At 42.4% G+C, this 18,310-nt stretch overlaps 1 protein-coding gene across 2 annotated transcripts in view; it reads left to right on the plus strand.

Annotated features, from left to right (window-relative positions):
• Nucleotides 1–18,310, plus strand: part of LOC127574238 (SH3 domain-binding protein 4-like) — a 60,779-nt gene that overhangs the window by 15,585 nt on the left and 26,884 nt on the right. The window contains exons 1-3 of one of the 2 annotated variants that reach the window (XM_052023077.1): nucleotides 4,813–4,922; nucleotides 9,096–9,329; nucleotides 14,872–17,240. In XM_052023077.1, coding sequence (XP_051879037.1) covers nucleotides 9,212–9,329; nucleotides 14,872–17,240 — 2,487 coding nt within the window. In that variant the 5' untranslated portion in view covers nucleotides 4,813–4,922; nucleotides 9,096–9,211. Of the gene's footprint in view, nucleotides 1–4,812; nucleotides 4,923–9,095; nucleotides 9,330–14,871; nucleotides 17,241–18,310 lie in introns of those variants that run through there. The other variant, XM_052023070.1, reaches the window with a different exon arrangement.

Here is an 18,310-nt window from a genome sequence, read left to right on the forward strand (position 1 = left end):
CTCGATTGTTTTTATTTCATTATTCTGTGAGCTTAATACTAATGGTGCAAGGACATATATGAATTTGTGTTGTTTCTTCTACACCCTTCAATTATCAAAGTAAATGACTAATATTACTTTGGCTTAGTAAATTGAACTTTTAATGGTAGCATTTTGAGTGTGGTCCGACTAAAGGCAGTGATTAACTTTGGGTGAGTTAAATTTTCTTTATTCTTCATTCCAGCTAAGGCTGTAGCCGGTTCAGGGTTAATTACTTGCAAATAGAATCATACAGCACAGAAGTGGGCCCTTTTAACCCATCTTATCTATGTTGACTGTGATGCTTATGTACACGAATCCCATTTGCCTGCATAGGCCCGTGTCCCTCTACTCCTTATCTATATTGTATCTGCCACTACCACCACCTCTGGCTGATTGTTCCAGATAACCACCACCCTGTGTGTGGAAAAACTTATCCCTCAAATTTCCTTTAAATTTCTCCCTTCTCATTTAAACCTGTGCCCTCTAGCTCTAGACTCCTCTGCACTTGGGAAAAAGACTCTACCTTTCCTATCTGTGCTGCACATCATTTTATAAATCTCCACGAGGTCACCTCCTCGGCCTGCAACATTCCAGTGAGAATAATCCCAGCCTATGCAATCTCTCTGTATAACTACTGCCCTCCGATCCCAGCATATCCTGATGAATCTCTTCTGCACTCCCTCTATAGCTATTGCATCCTTCCTGTAGTTTGGCAACCAGAACTGTACACAGTACTCCAAATGTGTTCGAACCAAAGTTATATACAGTTGCAAGAAGACAAAGTGGACTTGTGACATTTCCTCCCTTCAAGTACTGTTCCACACAACCCCTCCCTCACCACCACTTTCTTCATTGCCCCTGCTCTTTCAAAAATAAAAGCAAGAGTATTTACCGGCAACTGTGCATTAGGTGATGTGTTGGAGGCAAGGTAGGCAGCCTTTGGTACAAGGTCACACAGATGTGTGTTGCAGCAGAGGAATAGGAAACCATGGCAACTTCACTCATAAAAGGCCTGGTCATTTTGCCAGGAAAATCTGTTGAGCGTAAGATGGTTTTGTATAAATTATGTCCATAAAATCGGTCAGAGTCACTTAAAACAGTGGGGTCTGAATTGCCCAAACATCTCCCATAATATTGTCACTGTCTCCAACACCCCATTTCTCTGCAAATTTATTGAAAGTCTTGTTATCTCCCTTTGTGCTCAGTTTAACAGCAACTCTCCATCAATGCCACAGCAATGAAATTCCCCCCAAGGGAGTTACAAATTACATCTGTGGTGTATTTCCCTCCTTGATTCCCTCAACATCTCTGCATCCTCTGGTTTGCTTGCTTAAAGCATCCTCCTCCATCCCCTGTCTGCCAAAGACCCTAAAAACAACTAAAAACATTTAAATGAACTAAAACAATTCAAATCGGATATAAAATTAACATAAGCTACCTTGAAAATGAGAGGAAACAATGGGGTACTGTGCCAACTTGACACTTGGCTGCTGGATCACAGTGGATACACATTGGAAAGTCCCATAAACTGCTGAGAACAAGTTTGAAGCTTCAACATTTGCCATTAATCGTTGTTAACCAGTTACACAGAGAACTAAGCTGATTACTGCCAATATTTCCTCCAAAATCCGGGCCATTGTTTAAATTCATGATAGTTCGTCAGAACTGGAGATAGCCTCTGTTACATCTGTCAGATTATCTCTGCATTCATCTCCACTGCAGTGTTGTTCCAAAGAAAACTCACTGACCTGAAAAGTTAATTCTCTCCACAAATGCTGCTTGATCTGCCATTGTTTTCACTTCAGGTTTACAGCATAACACAGTATTTTGCTTAAGTAGCCTAGCAACACAATCAGAACATGAGGCATGAGATAAGGATTGAGAAGAACATAAGACAAAAATAAAAGTAATGATTTTGAAAAAACAATTCTGAAACTGGAGATGGGAGAACTTGAAAATGACACTAATAGCTGGAGCAGCATGAGGAAATATTACCAGTGACATTGGAGCTGACACGAAGTATATTCTAATTTAAAAACTAGACCATTGCTGAATAGAGAGGCTTGAAATTTCCACTCTTCTGTAATTATTTTTCCTGTCCATTTCACCAAAGTTAAAATCACAAAAGAGCTTTGAAATAAAAACCACGCATTAATAGTTTCAGTGCAGATAGTTTTATGATCTTTTAAACTGATTTAAGAAGAAATATTGCACTGCAAGTCTTTCCTCACCTTAAAAAAAACTTGCTGTTCCACCAGATTAAAATATTCACCAAGAGAGTTTATGCCAATTGTGCTAAAGAGGCTAAAAAGACGCTGGTTCTTGGTGCTACAAAGACTTTTTAATTTGATTATTGTAGCCCAATCTAACTAGCAAATTGTGATCCACTAGTTAGAGCATTTTTTGGATATTTAAAGTTTATTTTTCGCAAGAGGTGGACTAAACTTGCTGATTAAAATGTTTTTGTATTAAACTCACTTTTGACAGCATGAATCAAACTAGACCAATTATATAGCCAATTATGCTATTCATGGAAGTTTTTATATTCTGTGCTATGTGAAGAAGTTTGAGCAGAAAAAGAAATAATTTCTCAGAATTATTTTTGTCATAGGGTCAAAGGGCCCAAAAACAGACAGTTTGCCCTCACTGTCCATGCTGACCATCAATCTTAATCCCATTTTCCAGCACTTGGTCCACAGCCCTTGGTGCAATTGAGGTCATAAAATCAAAATTAAATTTGAAATTTAAATATGTACACTAATTATATAGCCAACAAAAGAGAAGTTGATAAAAGGATATACAATGTTGTAACGGAAAAGTCAGGATAGATAATTGGGGAGGCAATGATGGGAGGAGACTACGATGCATAGATTTTGTTTATAGATGGTGGAGGTGAATAGCTGTGCTGTACATTCACATCGTTGTCTGTAATCTCCCCCAGCTCCACTTCATTGTTAATCCTTCGACAATGGATCATGCTGTACACTCAAATGTGCAAAAATAAATGTTTTTGTCTTTAGATCTAAGTTTATATGAAAATCCATTAAGGACTTTTCAGACATTGGTTGCTGACTCCCAGTCATCGTACAGAAAGGATGATTCCATTTGCAAGGTATTCTTGTCTTCAGAGGGTTGCCAGAGGAACACAAAATGTGATTTAAGGAAAGTTTGCCCCTTTATTTTGCTTATTATTCACAAATTAGAGGAACACAGAGTCTCTGAAGAAATCAGCCAGGTCTAGTTGGGGTGATGGTCTCTCTGGCTGCCAAGTTGATGCTGTCATGACAACACATTTTATTTAGAACTCCGATGTCAAGAGCTCTGTAAAGGTAGGAGAGCCTTGCCTTAGCTCTTCATGCAATTTTGGATCATCCCAAATATTTACACCGGGTTTGAAATGTAATTACTGCTTTAATGTAAAAACAAAACATGAGTGCCCCACACAAGCAATATAATATTGATCAAATAAACAGCTTAAAGCATGTTGGGTGAATAATCAATATTGGCCAGGATATAGAAGAGAACTTCCCTGGTCATTAAGTATTATTGTGCCGAAGTATCAGCCTTGATTTCGTGTACAAGTCCCCAGGTATTAAGATATTCAAGTTTCCAAAAAGCACTGACAGGGAAGATGCTGAGGAGTAATTGTCAGACTGGAGGATCTAGAACTAGACGTGCAAGATCTCTGGATAAGTGAGATGAGAATTTCTATCTGGTCCGTCCTTGGAACTAAAATATTCCATCCCAGGCAACATCCTGGTGAATCTCCTCTGCATCCTCTCCTGTGCAATCACTTTCTTCCTATAGTGTGGCAACCAGATCTATACACAGTACTCCGGCTGTGGCCCAACCAGTTGGAATGTGACTTCCTTGCTCTTATATTCCCTGCCACAAAGGCTGTGAATCTTCCAAGTTCTCTGTCCCAGAAGGGCAATGGCCATCAGTCAAAGCCTGAGGTCGATAGCTTTGTGGACCCTGGAAATTAAAGCGATGTGGATTAAGCAGGACAGGTACAGGAATAGATAGCCATGATCTTATCAAAAGGAGGAGCAGGTTCAAGAGGCTATATTGCCTGCTGCTCTTATTTGCTATATTCTTGTGTGAGATTTGGCCCCCACAGCCTTCTGACTGGAGCAAGAAGAGCTATTACATGAGCTAAAGACAAATTAGAATGGTGGACCACAAGAGCCTTGGGCTGTATTAGTAGACCCTTCTCTATATGCAAGTGACTTTGAACAAGACTCACTAAAAAAAAGTAGTTTGGCATAATGCCTGGATGTTCCAAAGTTCCTGGTGCACAGGTTTAAATATTTAAGTTCCATTATCCAAACTGTCAAGTTACTGAATTGGGGATTCCTGAAACATCTGACTGGTTTGAAAGGTTACAGCAGCATATTTATGGGATTCCTCTCAGCCTGTAATTGTGTCAATTGACACAACAATGCAAATTGTCAGTACTTAACCCTAAATTTGAATGCTTTTGATATTCTGCATGATTCAGTACAATTCTTCTATTGCGCTGGCTGCTGGGTACTTTGGGGTTCATTCAGGCATGCATTGTAGTTGGCTGGTCCTGACCATTCAGGCCACGGGATTCCTTGAGTCATGCAGCATGGAAACAGGCCCTTTGGCCCAACTGGTCCATGCCACAACATCTACCTGTATTTACGTTGTGTTGCAGGCTCTCCAAACAGCTTTACAGGAGTCCAAATCAAATGAAAAGCCACCAGGGCAAATGACCCAAATGCGTGGTTAAAGGGAGACACGAGACTCCAGATGCCGGAATTTGGAGCCAAAAGAAAAAAAAACTGCTCGAGGAACTTTGCAGGACAGGCAGCATCTGTAGAGGGGAATGGATGGTCGATGTTTTGGGTCGAGACTCTTCATCTGACAGTCCAAAGGTTGGCAAGTCATGTTGCAGCGGTGTAAAATTTTTGGTCCGGCCACACTTGGCGTATTGTGTAAAATTCTGGTCGCCACATTACAGGAAGGCTGTGGAGACTTTGGAGAGGGTGCAGAAGAGGTTCACCAGGATGTCGCCTGGATTAGAGAGTATTGGCTAAGAGGAAAGGTTGGACAAACTTGGATTGTTTTCTGTGGAGCTTCAGAGGCTGAGGGTGACCTGATCGAGAAGGATACCAAATTATGAGAGGCGTAGATAGGGCAGATAGAGTCCTTTTCCCAGGGTGAAAATGTCAAATACTAGAGGGCATAGGTTTAAGGTGAGGGGGTAGGTTTGTTTCGGAGAGAGTGGTACGTGCCTAGAATGTGCTGCTCGGGCAGGTGGTGGAAGCACATGCAATAGCAACCTTTAAGAGGCACATGAACAGGCAGGGAATAGAGGGACATGGACCATGTGCAGGTGGATGGGATTAATTTGGCATTATGGCCGGTACAGATGTCATGGGCTGAAGGGCCCTTCCTATGCTGTACTGTTCTATGTTCTACATAAGAGCCAGCAGACTGAGAACAAGATTGTAAATGGACTTGATCAAGGATGCCCAAGTTATAGAATTATCAAAATATGCTACACACAGCTGTAAAAATGAGTGGATTGATTAGAATAATATGGATGTGGAAAGGGATGAGCTAACCTTGTGAATGAACATCTTTTTTGCCATGAGCTTTATCATTAGGAGCCATAGCCTTAGGAAGTTACAGCTAGCATTACAATTACAATGGTATTGGTATTGGTTTTTTATTGTCACTTGTACCGAGGTACAGTGAAATACTTGTCTTGCGTACGGATCATACAGGTCAATTCATTACACAGTGCAGTTACATTGAGTTAGTACAGAGTGCATTGATGTAGTACAGGTAAAAACAATAATAGTACAGAGTAAAGTGTCACAGCTACAGAGAAAATGCAGTGCAATAAGGTGCAAGGTCACAACAAGGTGGATCGTGAGGTCAGAGTCCATCTCATCGTGTAAGGGAACGGTTCAATAGTCTTATCACAGTGGGGTAGAAGCTGTCCTTAAGTCTGGTGGTATATGCCCTCAGGCTCCTGTATCTTCTACCTGATGGAAGAGGAGAGAAGAGAGAATGACCTGGGTGGGTGGGGTCTTTGGTTATGCATGCAGAAATGGGAAATGTTTGGTTTGAAATGGGTTGAGGGTTTGGAATTGGAATTGGACTGTATTTATTATTGTCACATGTACCGAGGTACAGTGAAAAACTTCTCATGCATACCGTTCATACAGATCAATTCATTTCATAGTGCATTGAGGTAGTATTGGTACTGGTTTATTATTGTCACTTGTACCGAGGTACAGTGAAAAACTTGTCTTGCATACAGTTCGTACAGTTCAACAGAATGCAGAATAGAGTGTAACACTCTGCAGGGACATTGCTTTCAGCTGTCCCACCCAGCACGTCACATTGGCCCAAGCTCCAGTCTCTTGAGTTTGCTGCTTCTGAGCACAATGTTATCCATCTGCAGACAGAGGTTTCTGGCAGGTCAAATTTGATTGGAATGGAGCCAGTATCACAACTCACTTTCAAGGAGCTTTCTTTTATAAAGGGATTGCAGTTTTGGGCAGTGGGGGTTCCATTCCTGGGCCAAGTGCAGATGTTCCTGTGGGTGACTTGCCTTCTTGGGGACGTGCATGCTCATCAATTGCCGAAGACTGTGGATTGATTTCCAGGAGCCCCCAGGTCACCTGATTGGATCTAAGTAATTCACTCAACCAATGAATGCATCAATCTAGTGAAGCAGGTCAGGGTGACATGTCAGAGTCCTTTGGCAAGATTTATTTAGCAATCTGTCACAGCAATCACAAGGAAATAATTAAAGTAGATGAGGGCATCTCTTGAAGTCTTTAATTTCACACTAAAGAGCAAACAAGGGCTTGGGTTTGACAATGAGATTTATGCCTTTGTGCTTTGTTTTGCTGGCTCGTCTAGTGTGGCTGCAGTAAGTGGTCTTTCGAGAGCTCAACAGCAGTAAGTGGTCTTCTGAGAGCTTGCCACTGGAATATTTTGTAAAGGGAGCAGTGCTTGAATGTGTGACAGGCAAGGGTTGAAATGAAAACAGGGATCCCTTCACTCAAACAGATTGCAGTAAATCCTAGTCACCAGTTTTCCTCATGGTCTCGACTTTCGAGCAATACCACATTTAAAGCCCGACATTACACAGTCTTTAGAAGCGCTGGACATGCTACTGCAGATTGAAGGTACTTTAGGATTTACGCAACACTGTTGCCCCAGCTGTGCCTGTCACAGTCACAAATCTTTACAGCACCAGCGAATATTAGAGAATATCACAAACACTCCGTAGATTGTGGGCTGCCTTCAAGTAGGTTGTCTGCAAGTAGTGAATTATTATTAACAGAGGTAAGCGAATGAACTCAAGCTTGCAAAGGGTGTTGGAAAGCAGCCAGAAGACCTTTGCATCGGTCAAGTCTGGAGGTAATGTTTCAGGAGTAGTAGATGCGCTGGGGCATGGTGGAGGCAGCTGATGTTATGGGGGTGGAAGTAGACGGTCCCACTGATTGGGGTCACAACTCAGTTGAAATAGGAAGTTGAAAAATAGTCTGATTAGTGGCCATGGAGGGATGGAGTCTGTGAAAAGTTCAATGTGGTGACAACAGGCGCACTTTAAAACCAGTCACGGACACTATTTAAAAATGGTTCCTTCAGTTTCCCGGCACTGATTTCTGTATCTTTTTTGCTAAGCTACTTGAAAATCACTCGACTGGGCTCTTGCTGACCCCTAATTCAACTTGTGTACCATCATTGAAATTCATTTGGACTTTTCATTCCTGAAATCTCTTGACATTATTGAAGGAATATGCATCTCATTAGCCTTATTTAAAGCTATGTAATAGACCTTCAACATTTAATTCCAATGGTGAGAGCTGTTTTGCTACCCTTATTCCCACCACCCATTTTCAGCATAAACATTACGCACTGCTTTAATAATGGCTTGGTGCTATTGAATGTCATTTTTATCATGTCTATTATTATGGAGATTAGAGCCTTTTGGGTGCTTGATGACAACTCAGTTTTACTTGTTTTCAAGGTAACAGAAACTGGAGCAGTCAATGTGATGTGTAGTATTTCAAAGAAGGGGCATAGATCAGATTACTGTGCATCAGTGAGTCGTCTGTTCCACAGTGTGCATTCACAGCTACTATTGGTAATGTGGTAGAACCATCAAATATCAGAATCTGTACAGAAGATCAAGAAGGTCTTTGTTCCCTTTTTATCTCAACATTGGCCAATCCTATTTTTGCTCATGTCTTAGCCCATTTTAAGAATAAATACACATTATTATTTTACATGCTGCCTTTGAGGAGATCAGGGCCTCGTTGCAGTGTAACTGAAGTATTATTGCTCGCCACACCCCCTTCCAATCCCTCGAGCTGGTACTAACACTGACCAAGATTCCAACCTTGCGATGTCCTTACTGATCTCAGTTGGGACAGCATCAAGGACATTATAGTTGGCTTCAAGTAGTTAAAATCTGGCAGAGCTAAATCTTTGATTTTTGCAACTGAGTGCCATGCAATAATATCTTATGTGGATGAGCAAATATGGTCGAATGGCCTGGTATTTCACCAGCCTTGTATTATAGACACAGAAAAGTCAATTGGGGAATATACTTCTGGACTTTTGCGTTGTTAGGTTGTGGAGGTGGTGGAGAGTTCCTCATTTCTTTCTTGCAGAAACTATACTGCTAAAATCTATAGCTTGTAACCTAGTATCATTGACTGCAGAACTTCTTTAATACAAAGGCCAAAGGATCTTTAGTCCGTCTATTAGCTGTTATTTGTCAGTCTTTGCTTGGCTGTGGTGACCAGTGTCAAGGTATTTTCTGTTGCATCCTAAGCTTGGCAACCCAAGCTAGTATACTGTATGATGCATCTCTCACTTGGTAGTAGCAACAAATGACAGTAACATTTACTTTTATTTGGCACCTGTCACGTCCTATTAGGACCTCCCAGTTGTTCTTGTTTACCACCAGAATTGACTTGTTGTTCAGACTATGTGATAATTTGTAGTTGTCTATAAATTTTGGTACATTCTTAGGGACTAAACTGATGCATTGTTTTGTGATTTAATTCCTGCAGATGGTCTGATTACAGAAGGAACTATAATAGTTAATGAGCTGGTTGCTGGCCTTTGAAAGCTGTTACCAATGAACAACAGTTTTATGTCCACTGTTGAGAATTGAACCAAGGGAACTATGGCAGCCCAAAGAATTCGCTCCACCAACACAAGTGGACTTCCTCGGTGTAAATCTGAAGGCACATTGATCGACTTGAGCGATTGTTTCTCTGAACTGAATTTCAGTGATGTCAAAGGTGAGTATTTGAATCAGTTTATTAACCAGAACAGAATGAATATGCTTCTATGATTCTCAGATTTGTTAAATTATAACAGTTTTATTTGAAAAATGTTTATTTCTTCTGTCTAGAATAGGCATGAGATCCTGAGCGATTCAGTTTGATGCCAAAAATAAATTGGTAAATTGTTTTATTTTTGTCACATGTACCAAGGTACAGTGGAAAAACTTTGTTTTGCGTGCCATCCATACAGATCATTTCATCACATCAGTGCATTGAGGTAGTACAAGGTAAAACAATAATGGAGTGCAGAATAAAGTGTTACAGTTCCAGAGAGAGTGCAATGCAGGCAGACAATAAGGTGCAAGGTCATAACGAGATAGATTGTGAGGTCAAGAGTCCACCTTATCATACTAGGGGACCATTCAATAGACTTATAACAGTGGGGTAGAAGCTGTCTTTGAGGCTGGTGGTACATGCTTTCAGGCTTTTGTATCTTCTGCCCGAAGGGAGAGGGGAGAAGAGAGAATGTCCAGGTGGGTGGGGTCTTTGATTATGTTGGTTGCTTTACCGAGGCAGCGAGAAGTGTAGATAGAGTCCAGGGAGGGGAGGCTGGTTTCTGTGATGTGCTGAGCTGTGTCCACAACACTCTACAGTTTCTTGCGGTCTCAGGCAGAGCAGTTGCCATACCAAGCCACGATGCATCCGGATATAAAGCAAGATATCAATTAGCAACAATGGTTGAAATGTCAGTTGGCCTTTTGGTTCATAACATCATGACCCATTTTCTTGATTCATACCAACTCAACTTATTTCGTTTTCCACTTCATCAAGAAAGGGATGATTCCAAGGAAGGACAGTTGAGTCAATTGTCACAGTCTCAAACTTGCATCGACCCTGCAGAACAGACTGCTGAGAAGTTGAACTTTAGCTGCTGCCAGTGGTTTAGTGAGTGACTCTTAAAATGATTGCTAGTCATCCTAGTATTTAACCCGATGACTTGGAAGATTTCAACATAGTGCCTGAAACTTTTTGATTTTAGTGGTAAAACATACCAAGCTATCATAAGATACACGAGCAGCTAAAGCTGATCTGATTGGCAAAGATGGAACAACTAAAACCAGGGTTAATGCAGAGATCAGAATTGGCAGACTGCAGATTTCTTGAAGTCCTAGAGGAAGTTACAAAGGTATGGAGAGTGAAGATCATGGAGAAATGTAAAAGGAAGGCATGGGAACTTTGATTTAAGACCTTGATTCAACCAGGAGCCAACACAGGTCAGCAAGCAAAGTGTTTTTGTGTGTATTGAATGCTTTGTAGGCGCTTTTTGATATTTAAGCAGCACAGTGGTACAGAGGATAGAGCTGGTGGCTCACAGCACTGGAGACCTGGGTTCAAACCTGACCTTGGGTGCTGTCTGTGCATGGAGTCTGTACATCCTCCCTGTGACTGCATGGGTTTCCTCCCACATCCCAAAGACGTGCAAGTTTGTAGGTTAATTGGCCGCTGTAAATTGCTCCTCATGTGCAAGGTATGTGGTAGAATTTGGGGCGTGATGGAGGATTAGTGTAAGTGGGTGGTTGACGGTCGGCACATACTCTGTGGGCTGAAGGGCCAGTTTCTATGCTGTATGAGTCTATGATTATATGACTCTGAGTCAGGGCCACTGAGTGGCCAATATCCATTCAGTTCCAATATCCATGGAATTGTTCTCCGGTCATCTCTGGAGAGAAAATTGGAGGGTGGAAAAAAATGTTTAATGGTTAGAATATTTAATTGTCAAATTCTTGGTGAGGACAGCCAGGGGATTGAGTGTGGCAATTTTTAAAGTAAAATATGGAGGGAGCTGAAATGGTTCATAACTTTATTTAAATGCAGAAAGAATCACCTGCAGGTATTTAAGAACATTCAGCTGAATGTTTAACTACTGTAGTTAAGATGGTCTCTCTGAGCCACTGTGCTAATTTAAGGTGTTGCAGAGTTGTAGCCTGTTCTGCCTTGCTCCAGCCTGTCAAAAAAAAACAAACTGCACAAATCAGGAAAACTCCCATTAAGTAAATGGGAAGAATGAATTCCCTGCAGGTCTCCTTGCGTGCAGAAAGAACAGCAATTGCTCAAATTTCTTTTGCAACAGTGCAGGTTGAACACCCGGATTTTTAATGTGTATCTTGGAGCTCCATTGGTTTAACAATTTTAATGTAGAGGAGGGGGTAAGAGCTTAATTTAAATCCAAAAACGTGTGCTATTTTTGGATCAGCCGGTTGCTCATACTCTTGCTAAACAAGTGAATGGCTTGATAGCGAGTGCAGAACTTGTTTCAACAATTCAAAAACAACGGGTCATGTACAGGGACAAAAATCTAAAATGAAAAGTTCGTTTTGTGAGAAAAAAAGATCTTTTGCATTTTCAGTGCCTTTCAGTGATAATTTTTCCAATAGTTTGTTGGTGGTGTCTTTGTTTATTCAAATCCCACTGGACAGTTCTGATTTTTTTCAAGTTAGAATTGATTTTTAAACTGGGACCTCTTGTTTGCGATATATATAGAACATAGAACACTATACACAGGAACAGGCCCTTCGGCCCTCGATGTTGTGCCGAACTAATTAAGCTAATGACACCTAATCCTTTCTGCCTGCACGTGGTCCATATCCCTCCATTCTCTGCATATTCATGTGCCTATCTAAACCCTTAAACCCCTCTATCATATTTGCCTCCACCCCCACCCCTGGCAGTGCATTCCAGGCACCCACCACTCTGTGTAAAAATAAAAAACCCTTGCCCTATGCATCATCTTTGAAGTTACCCCCCTCACCCTCTAGTATTAAACATTTCGACCTGGGGGGGGGGGGGAAGGGGGAGGGGAAGAAAGATACCTGCTGTTTACTCTATCTATGCCTCTCATAATTTTATAAATCTCTATCAGGTCTTCTCTTAGCCTCCGCCACTCCAGAGAAAACACTAGTTTGTCCAACCTCTCCTTGTAGCGCATGCCCTCTAATCTAGGCAGCATCCTGGTAAACCTCTCCTGCACCTTCTTCATAGCCTCCACATCCTTCCTATAATGGGGCAACCAGAATTGAATGCAATACTCCAGATGTGGCCTAACCAGAGTTTTGTAAAGCTACAACATTACTTGGACAAAAATCTAGATGAGCTGATTAGAAAGTTTGCAGATGACACAAAAATTGGTGGAATTGTGAATAGTGAAGGAGATTGTCAAAGGATACAGTAGGATATAGATCAGCAGGTAGAGAAATGTCATATGGTTTATTCTGGGCAAGTATGAGGCATTGCACTTTGAGAGGTCTAATGTAAGGGGAAAGTATACAGTAAATGGCAGGATCCTTAAGAGCATTGATATACAGAGAGGTCATGGTGTCCAAGTCCATAGCTCCCTGAAAATTGCATCAGTTAGGGCATTGAGTATAAGAGTGAGGAAGTCATGTTGCAGCTGTATAAAACTTTGGTTAGGCCACATTTAGTGTATTGTGTGCAGTTCTGGTCACCCCATTATAGGAAGGATGTTCGGGCTTTGGAGAGGGTGTAGAAGAGGTTTACCAGATGCTGTCTGGATTAGAGAGTATTATCTATTAGGGGAGGTTGGACAAACTTGGATTGTTTTCTCTGGAGTGTCAGAGGCTGAGGGGAGACCTGATAGAGGATTTCTACCCTGGGGAAAAAAAAACTATCTACCTTATCGATGCCTGTGAGAGGGCATAGATAAGGTAGATAGTCTTTTTCCCAGGGTAGAAATGTCAAATACTAGAGGACATACATAGATTTAAGATGAAGGGGGGCGAGTTTGAGGCGAGGGCAGGGTAAGTTTTTTTTAAACAGAGAGTGGTAGGTGCCTGGAATGCTCTGCCAGGAGTAGTGGTGGAAGCAGACACGCTAGTGGTGTTTAAGAGGCATTTAGACAGACGCATGAACATGCAGGGAATGGAGAGATATGGATCATGTGCAGGTAAATAAGTTTAGTTTAATTTGGCATCATGTTCAGCACAGACATTGTAGGTGGAAGGGCCTGTTCCTGTGCTATACTGTTCTGTGTTCTAACGTAACTGAAGGCCGGATCTTGCATGATAGAGCTTTTTTTATCCTCCCCAGTTGATGGGATGTGATCCCAGATCATGCAGATATGAAATGACATCCGACTCAGCCTGAGGCAGAGGATCCTTTTGAAATGACTGGCAGCCAGCTCTCAGAACAATGACCAAGTCCTTTGTGTTGATGCTCTCATACCTGTGACTTTAAGCAAGTCATCTTATTCATTCCGGAAATTCAGGAACAGCATAAGGCCATTCTGCAGCCTCAGGTTGTTTCACCATTCAGCTGGATCATGACTGATCTATCTCCATCAAACCATCCTGACTCCAACGTCCCAAAAATAAAATGATCTCCCTCGTTTTTTTTCGCTCACTCACCCCGCCCCTTACCTTCCCAACTGAGCAAATAGTTTTTCACCATCTGATCAGGATTCTCTTAATTATCTGAGGGGGAAGTGGGATCAGTGGTTAATCCTCCCCACTCAAGGTGGGTATAAACTACTCCAAACTCTTCATGTGGAAAATGTGAAACCCCCTGCTTGTATTCTGTTGAGTGAGTTCACGAGGAGACTCTATGTGCCTTACTTTAAAAAGATAGTACAACAGTGAAGTGTCACTTTTTTAACTGGCTTTTAGAGGAGTGGCTGCAGCATTGAGCCATAAGTCGCCGTCTTTGACATTTGCAGTATTAGCAGACATCAATAAGTTTCAACACGTTGCCTCATTTCTTTCTGGGGATGAAGGAAGATGCAGGACCCTTTCCCCATGTTCACAGAGCATTGGATATGGGGACCTAGTGATAGTTTGACAAAGAAGAGCTGTTCACTCAGCCCACCTATCTCCTTGGCAATTGCAGATGTGATAATAGATTATAGCAGTCAGTAAACAGTAGGTTCATAAATGGCAGAAGAAAGGGATCTGCTCCCTAATTAAATTTACTGGATTCTGCCCAATTCCTATCCAGACAATAATGTAATGAAAAATTGGATACTTTCCTGAGTTTAAATATATCCCACTTGTAGAATTAAATAAATGAAAGGGTAACATTATTGATGTTGAGATCACACTGTTTTAATTTGTATAGAATTCACAGAAAACACGAACAAAACTTGTACAGGTTATAAAACAATTTAGAGCAAAGTTTGATTGCAGTATTCAAAGTACCCCTGAATATGTTCCCTATTTTAAGTTGCGGCTTTGGTTCTCCCTGTGCTAGCTGAATGCTTTCTCTATGTATTATCATTAATATAAGCATGCTCAATAGGCTGAAAGGTGTCCTTTAATGCTGTATTGTTTATTCTTCGGAACGCTAATGCTACACATCAGTAACGTTCGGAGAACTTGGATGCCTGCGATACGTTTATCAAAATTCCACTGTAATTAAATTTGCTTTGCCTCAATGTGTAAGTATGATTGAAATGGTTGATGTATTCCTAATATCAAGACATAATCTTGATCCTTAAATATATTTACAACCCCCTGTAGACTAATACTACTCCTTCTAACTTTTGCAGTGCCTTCTCCTAGTACTCTGCGATTAGACACATCTACGTCTTTCGGGGACGCGCGAGAAGTTGTGGCTATTAAGGATTACTGTCCTACTAATTTTACCACGCTCAAGTTTAACAAAGGAGATATTCTGTATGTCTTGGACACCTCTGGCCCTGAATGGTGGTATGCCCACAACAATACTGAAATGGGATACATTCCTGCCTCCTACGTCCAGCCTGTTGGCAGAAGCTCCTCTCTCCGAGACAGTGGCATGGTGGATAACATTGGCGACAGTTCTGATGAAGGTGTCAAGGAGATGGATTTACTTGGCGATTGGGGAGATATCTTTGACAAAATGTCTTCAAATACCAAACAAAACAATCCATTTGTGAACGGCTTTGCATCCTCCAACCCATTTCTCAATGGGAATGCGCAGAGCCCCAGGTCCAACAGCGATCAGGCACCTAAATCAGAAGTGGATTTACTGTTGTTTGATTCATTAGCACCACCTCTTGCTGGTTCCAAGACATTAACACCTAACAGCGAAAGTAATGATGTTTTTGAGGAAGACCCATTAGTCAGCTCAAAGGCCGAGTTTGATCCGCTCCTGAGTCGGAACAACCCATTCTTTCGAAGCAAGCGGTCGTACAGTATGTCTGAGCTTTCGGTCCTGCAAGCCAAGTCGGCAGGACCTCCCTCCTCTGGCTTCTTCACCAGCATGCAGTCTCCAGAGCCCGAACAGTTCAGGAGCAGGGAGGACTTCCGAGCAGCGTGGCTTAACCACAGGAAACTGGCACGTTCCTGTCACGATCTCAACTCTCTTGGGCAAAACCCTGGCTGGGGTCAGACCCAGCCTGTCGAGACCAATATTGTTTGTAAGCTGGACAGCACTGGTGGAGCAGTTCAGCTTCTGGACACCAATATCAGTATTCACATACCAGAAGGACACATCTCCCCAGGAGAAACTCAGCAGATTTCCATGAAAGCCCTGTTGGATCCTCCTGTAGAGTTGAACAATGATAAATGTACAACCATCAGCCCTGTGGTGGAGATCAAATTAAGCAACATGGAAGTTAAAACGTTCCTCACCTTGGAGATGAAGATTTCTGCCGAGCTGAAAGATAACGTGACGAGCAAGAAGGATGCCAGCATAACCTGCTTGAGCAGTGACAGTAAAGATGGGCCCTTCACACCGATGTCTCAGGTGTATCATTATGGTGACACGGTGCAGGTCCAGTTGGACAGTCTGGAGCCTTGCATGTACGTTGTTGTGGTGTCTCAGGCCAGGATGCTGCAGTACCCTGCTACAGTGTGGGAATGCATTAACAAAAAAATCACGGTTGGGGTGTATGGTCCGAAGCACATTCATCCTTCATTCAAGACGGTGGTGGCTGTATTCGGGCACGATAGCGCACCCAAGTCACTGCTAGTAAATGAAGTAAGCCGAGATCTTGTGAGTGCACCACCTGTGGCCCTGCAGCTCTGGGGCAAGCACCAGTTCATGCTGGCAAAGCCCCAGGACCTGAAGATCAGCATACACCCCAACATCTCCAACTACGAGGTCAAGCCTTCTGACCAGGTTAAGGTTGTCCGCGGATTTCAGGTGAAGCTGGGCAAGGTCAGCCGCCTCATCTTCCCCGTTTACTCGCGCATCCCCGAAGAGCTTTCCGACTTCACCCTGAGGATCCAGGTCAAGGATGAGCAGGAGGCGATAATCACACAGTTCTGTGTGCGAACGCCGCAGCCGCCCCCGAAGTCCGGGGTCCGAAACAGCGGGCAGAGGAGGTTCCTGAAGAAGAAGGAAGTTGGCAAGATTGTTCTTTCCCCCTTGGCCGTCACGAGTAAATACCCCATATTTCAGGACCGCCAGGTAAACCATCTCAAGTATGGGAAACTGCTGAAGACTGTTGTGAGGCAGAACAAAAACTATTATCTGTTGGAGTACAAAAAGGGAGACGTGATTGCATTGCTAAGTGAAGAGAAAATTAAGTTGAAAGGTCATCTCCGAACAAAAGAGTGGTACATTGGGTTCTACCAAGGGAAGATAGGGCTGGTGCATGCCAAAAATGTGTTAGTAGTTGGGAAAATTAAGCCCAGCTTCTTTCTTGGGCCTGATCTCACTACTTCTATGCTCTTGGAGCAGATCCTTCGGCCCAGCAAGTTTCTCACGTATATCTATGCTTCGGTAAGGATGACGCTCATGGAGAATATCAGTAGCTGGAGAGCATTTGCGGATGCGCTGGGTTACAAAAACATGCCTCTTGTGCACTTCTGCCGGACGGAGATCGACAGCGAACCGGAGCGCGTGGCATCAGTACTAGAAAAGCTCAAAGAGGACTGCAACGATGTGGACAACAAGGAAAAGAAGTCCTTTCAGAAAGAGCTGATGTCTGTGAGTATGCAATAAATTGTGTTATCTCTGCTGCTTCTTAGATTGCCAGGTTATGCATTTGCCTTTTGCAAATTGCTTCTAGAAAATTTCCTTCTATGAACTCCAGTCAAACCATTGTTTGTGGTTATGAGCTACACAGTGCAGTGTGAGACAAGATGACCATGGAACAAACAAATGTGCTTTGCAATATGGTTTTAATGATCCTGATGGCAGAGCATTGAAAGTAACCCTAATGGTCCAGCAGGGCTGGCCTGTAAAGTTTTTAACTACAACTGCGCAACAGCTGTCCTGGGATAGATGAACGGGCCTGGGTATCTTACCAAAAAGCTTCCTTTCATCCCCTGGAACTTGGTCTTGCTCGGGAGCAGTTGCCATGCTGAGGTCAACACACAAAGCAATGGAGGAACTCAGCAGGTCAGGCAACATCAATGGAGGGAAATGGACAGTCGACGTTTCGGGACAAGACCAACGTCGACTGTTTCTTTCCCTCTATAAATGTTGCCTGACCCACTGAGTTCCTCCAGAGCTTTGTGTGTTGCTCCAGATTCCAGCATCTGCAATCTCTTGTGTCTCCAAGCGAAGGTCAGAAAGCAGTAGAACCATTCTAACTCGGAAACTGTAACACTCAATCCATGAAGGTGAAAGGACTTTTCTGAATGAGTTTTTTTTTTGCAAATAAAAATCAAGAGCTGGTCCCAGATATTGTATCACAGTTAGAACATTCTCACTGAAGCCACAGCTTTAAAATCTTGCTTGAATTGTTTTTGTTGTCGACAAAGCTTTGGGTGGAGTACTATGTCGATGGTTATTGGCACCAGGTCTGATGTAAAGACTTTAGCAAGGGCACAGTGAAGCGTTTATCAGGATGTTGTGGGCTGAGTTCATTGAGGTTCTGATTGAGTTGATGGGAAAAAAAACATTCCATCCAGTAAGTGTTTCAGTAACCAGAGGTCAAAGATCGAAAAGTTATTGGTAAAAGATCCAGCGGGAAGAAGTATAAATCTTTTTACTTAGAGGGTTGCCAGGATTTAGATCAATCTACCTCAAGAGAGGATGAAAATAGTTTTGAA

This window comes from Pristis pectinata, chromosome 1 (assembly GCF_009764475.1).
Source record: "Pristis pectinata isolate sPriPec2 chromosome 1, sPriPec2.1.pri, whole genome shotgun sequence".
NCBI lineage: Eukaryota > Metazoa > Chordata > Chondrichthyes > Rhinopristiformes > Pristidae > Pristis > Pristis pectinata.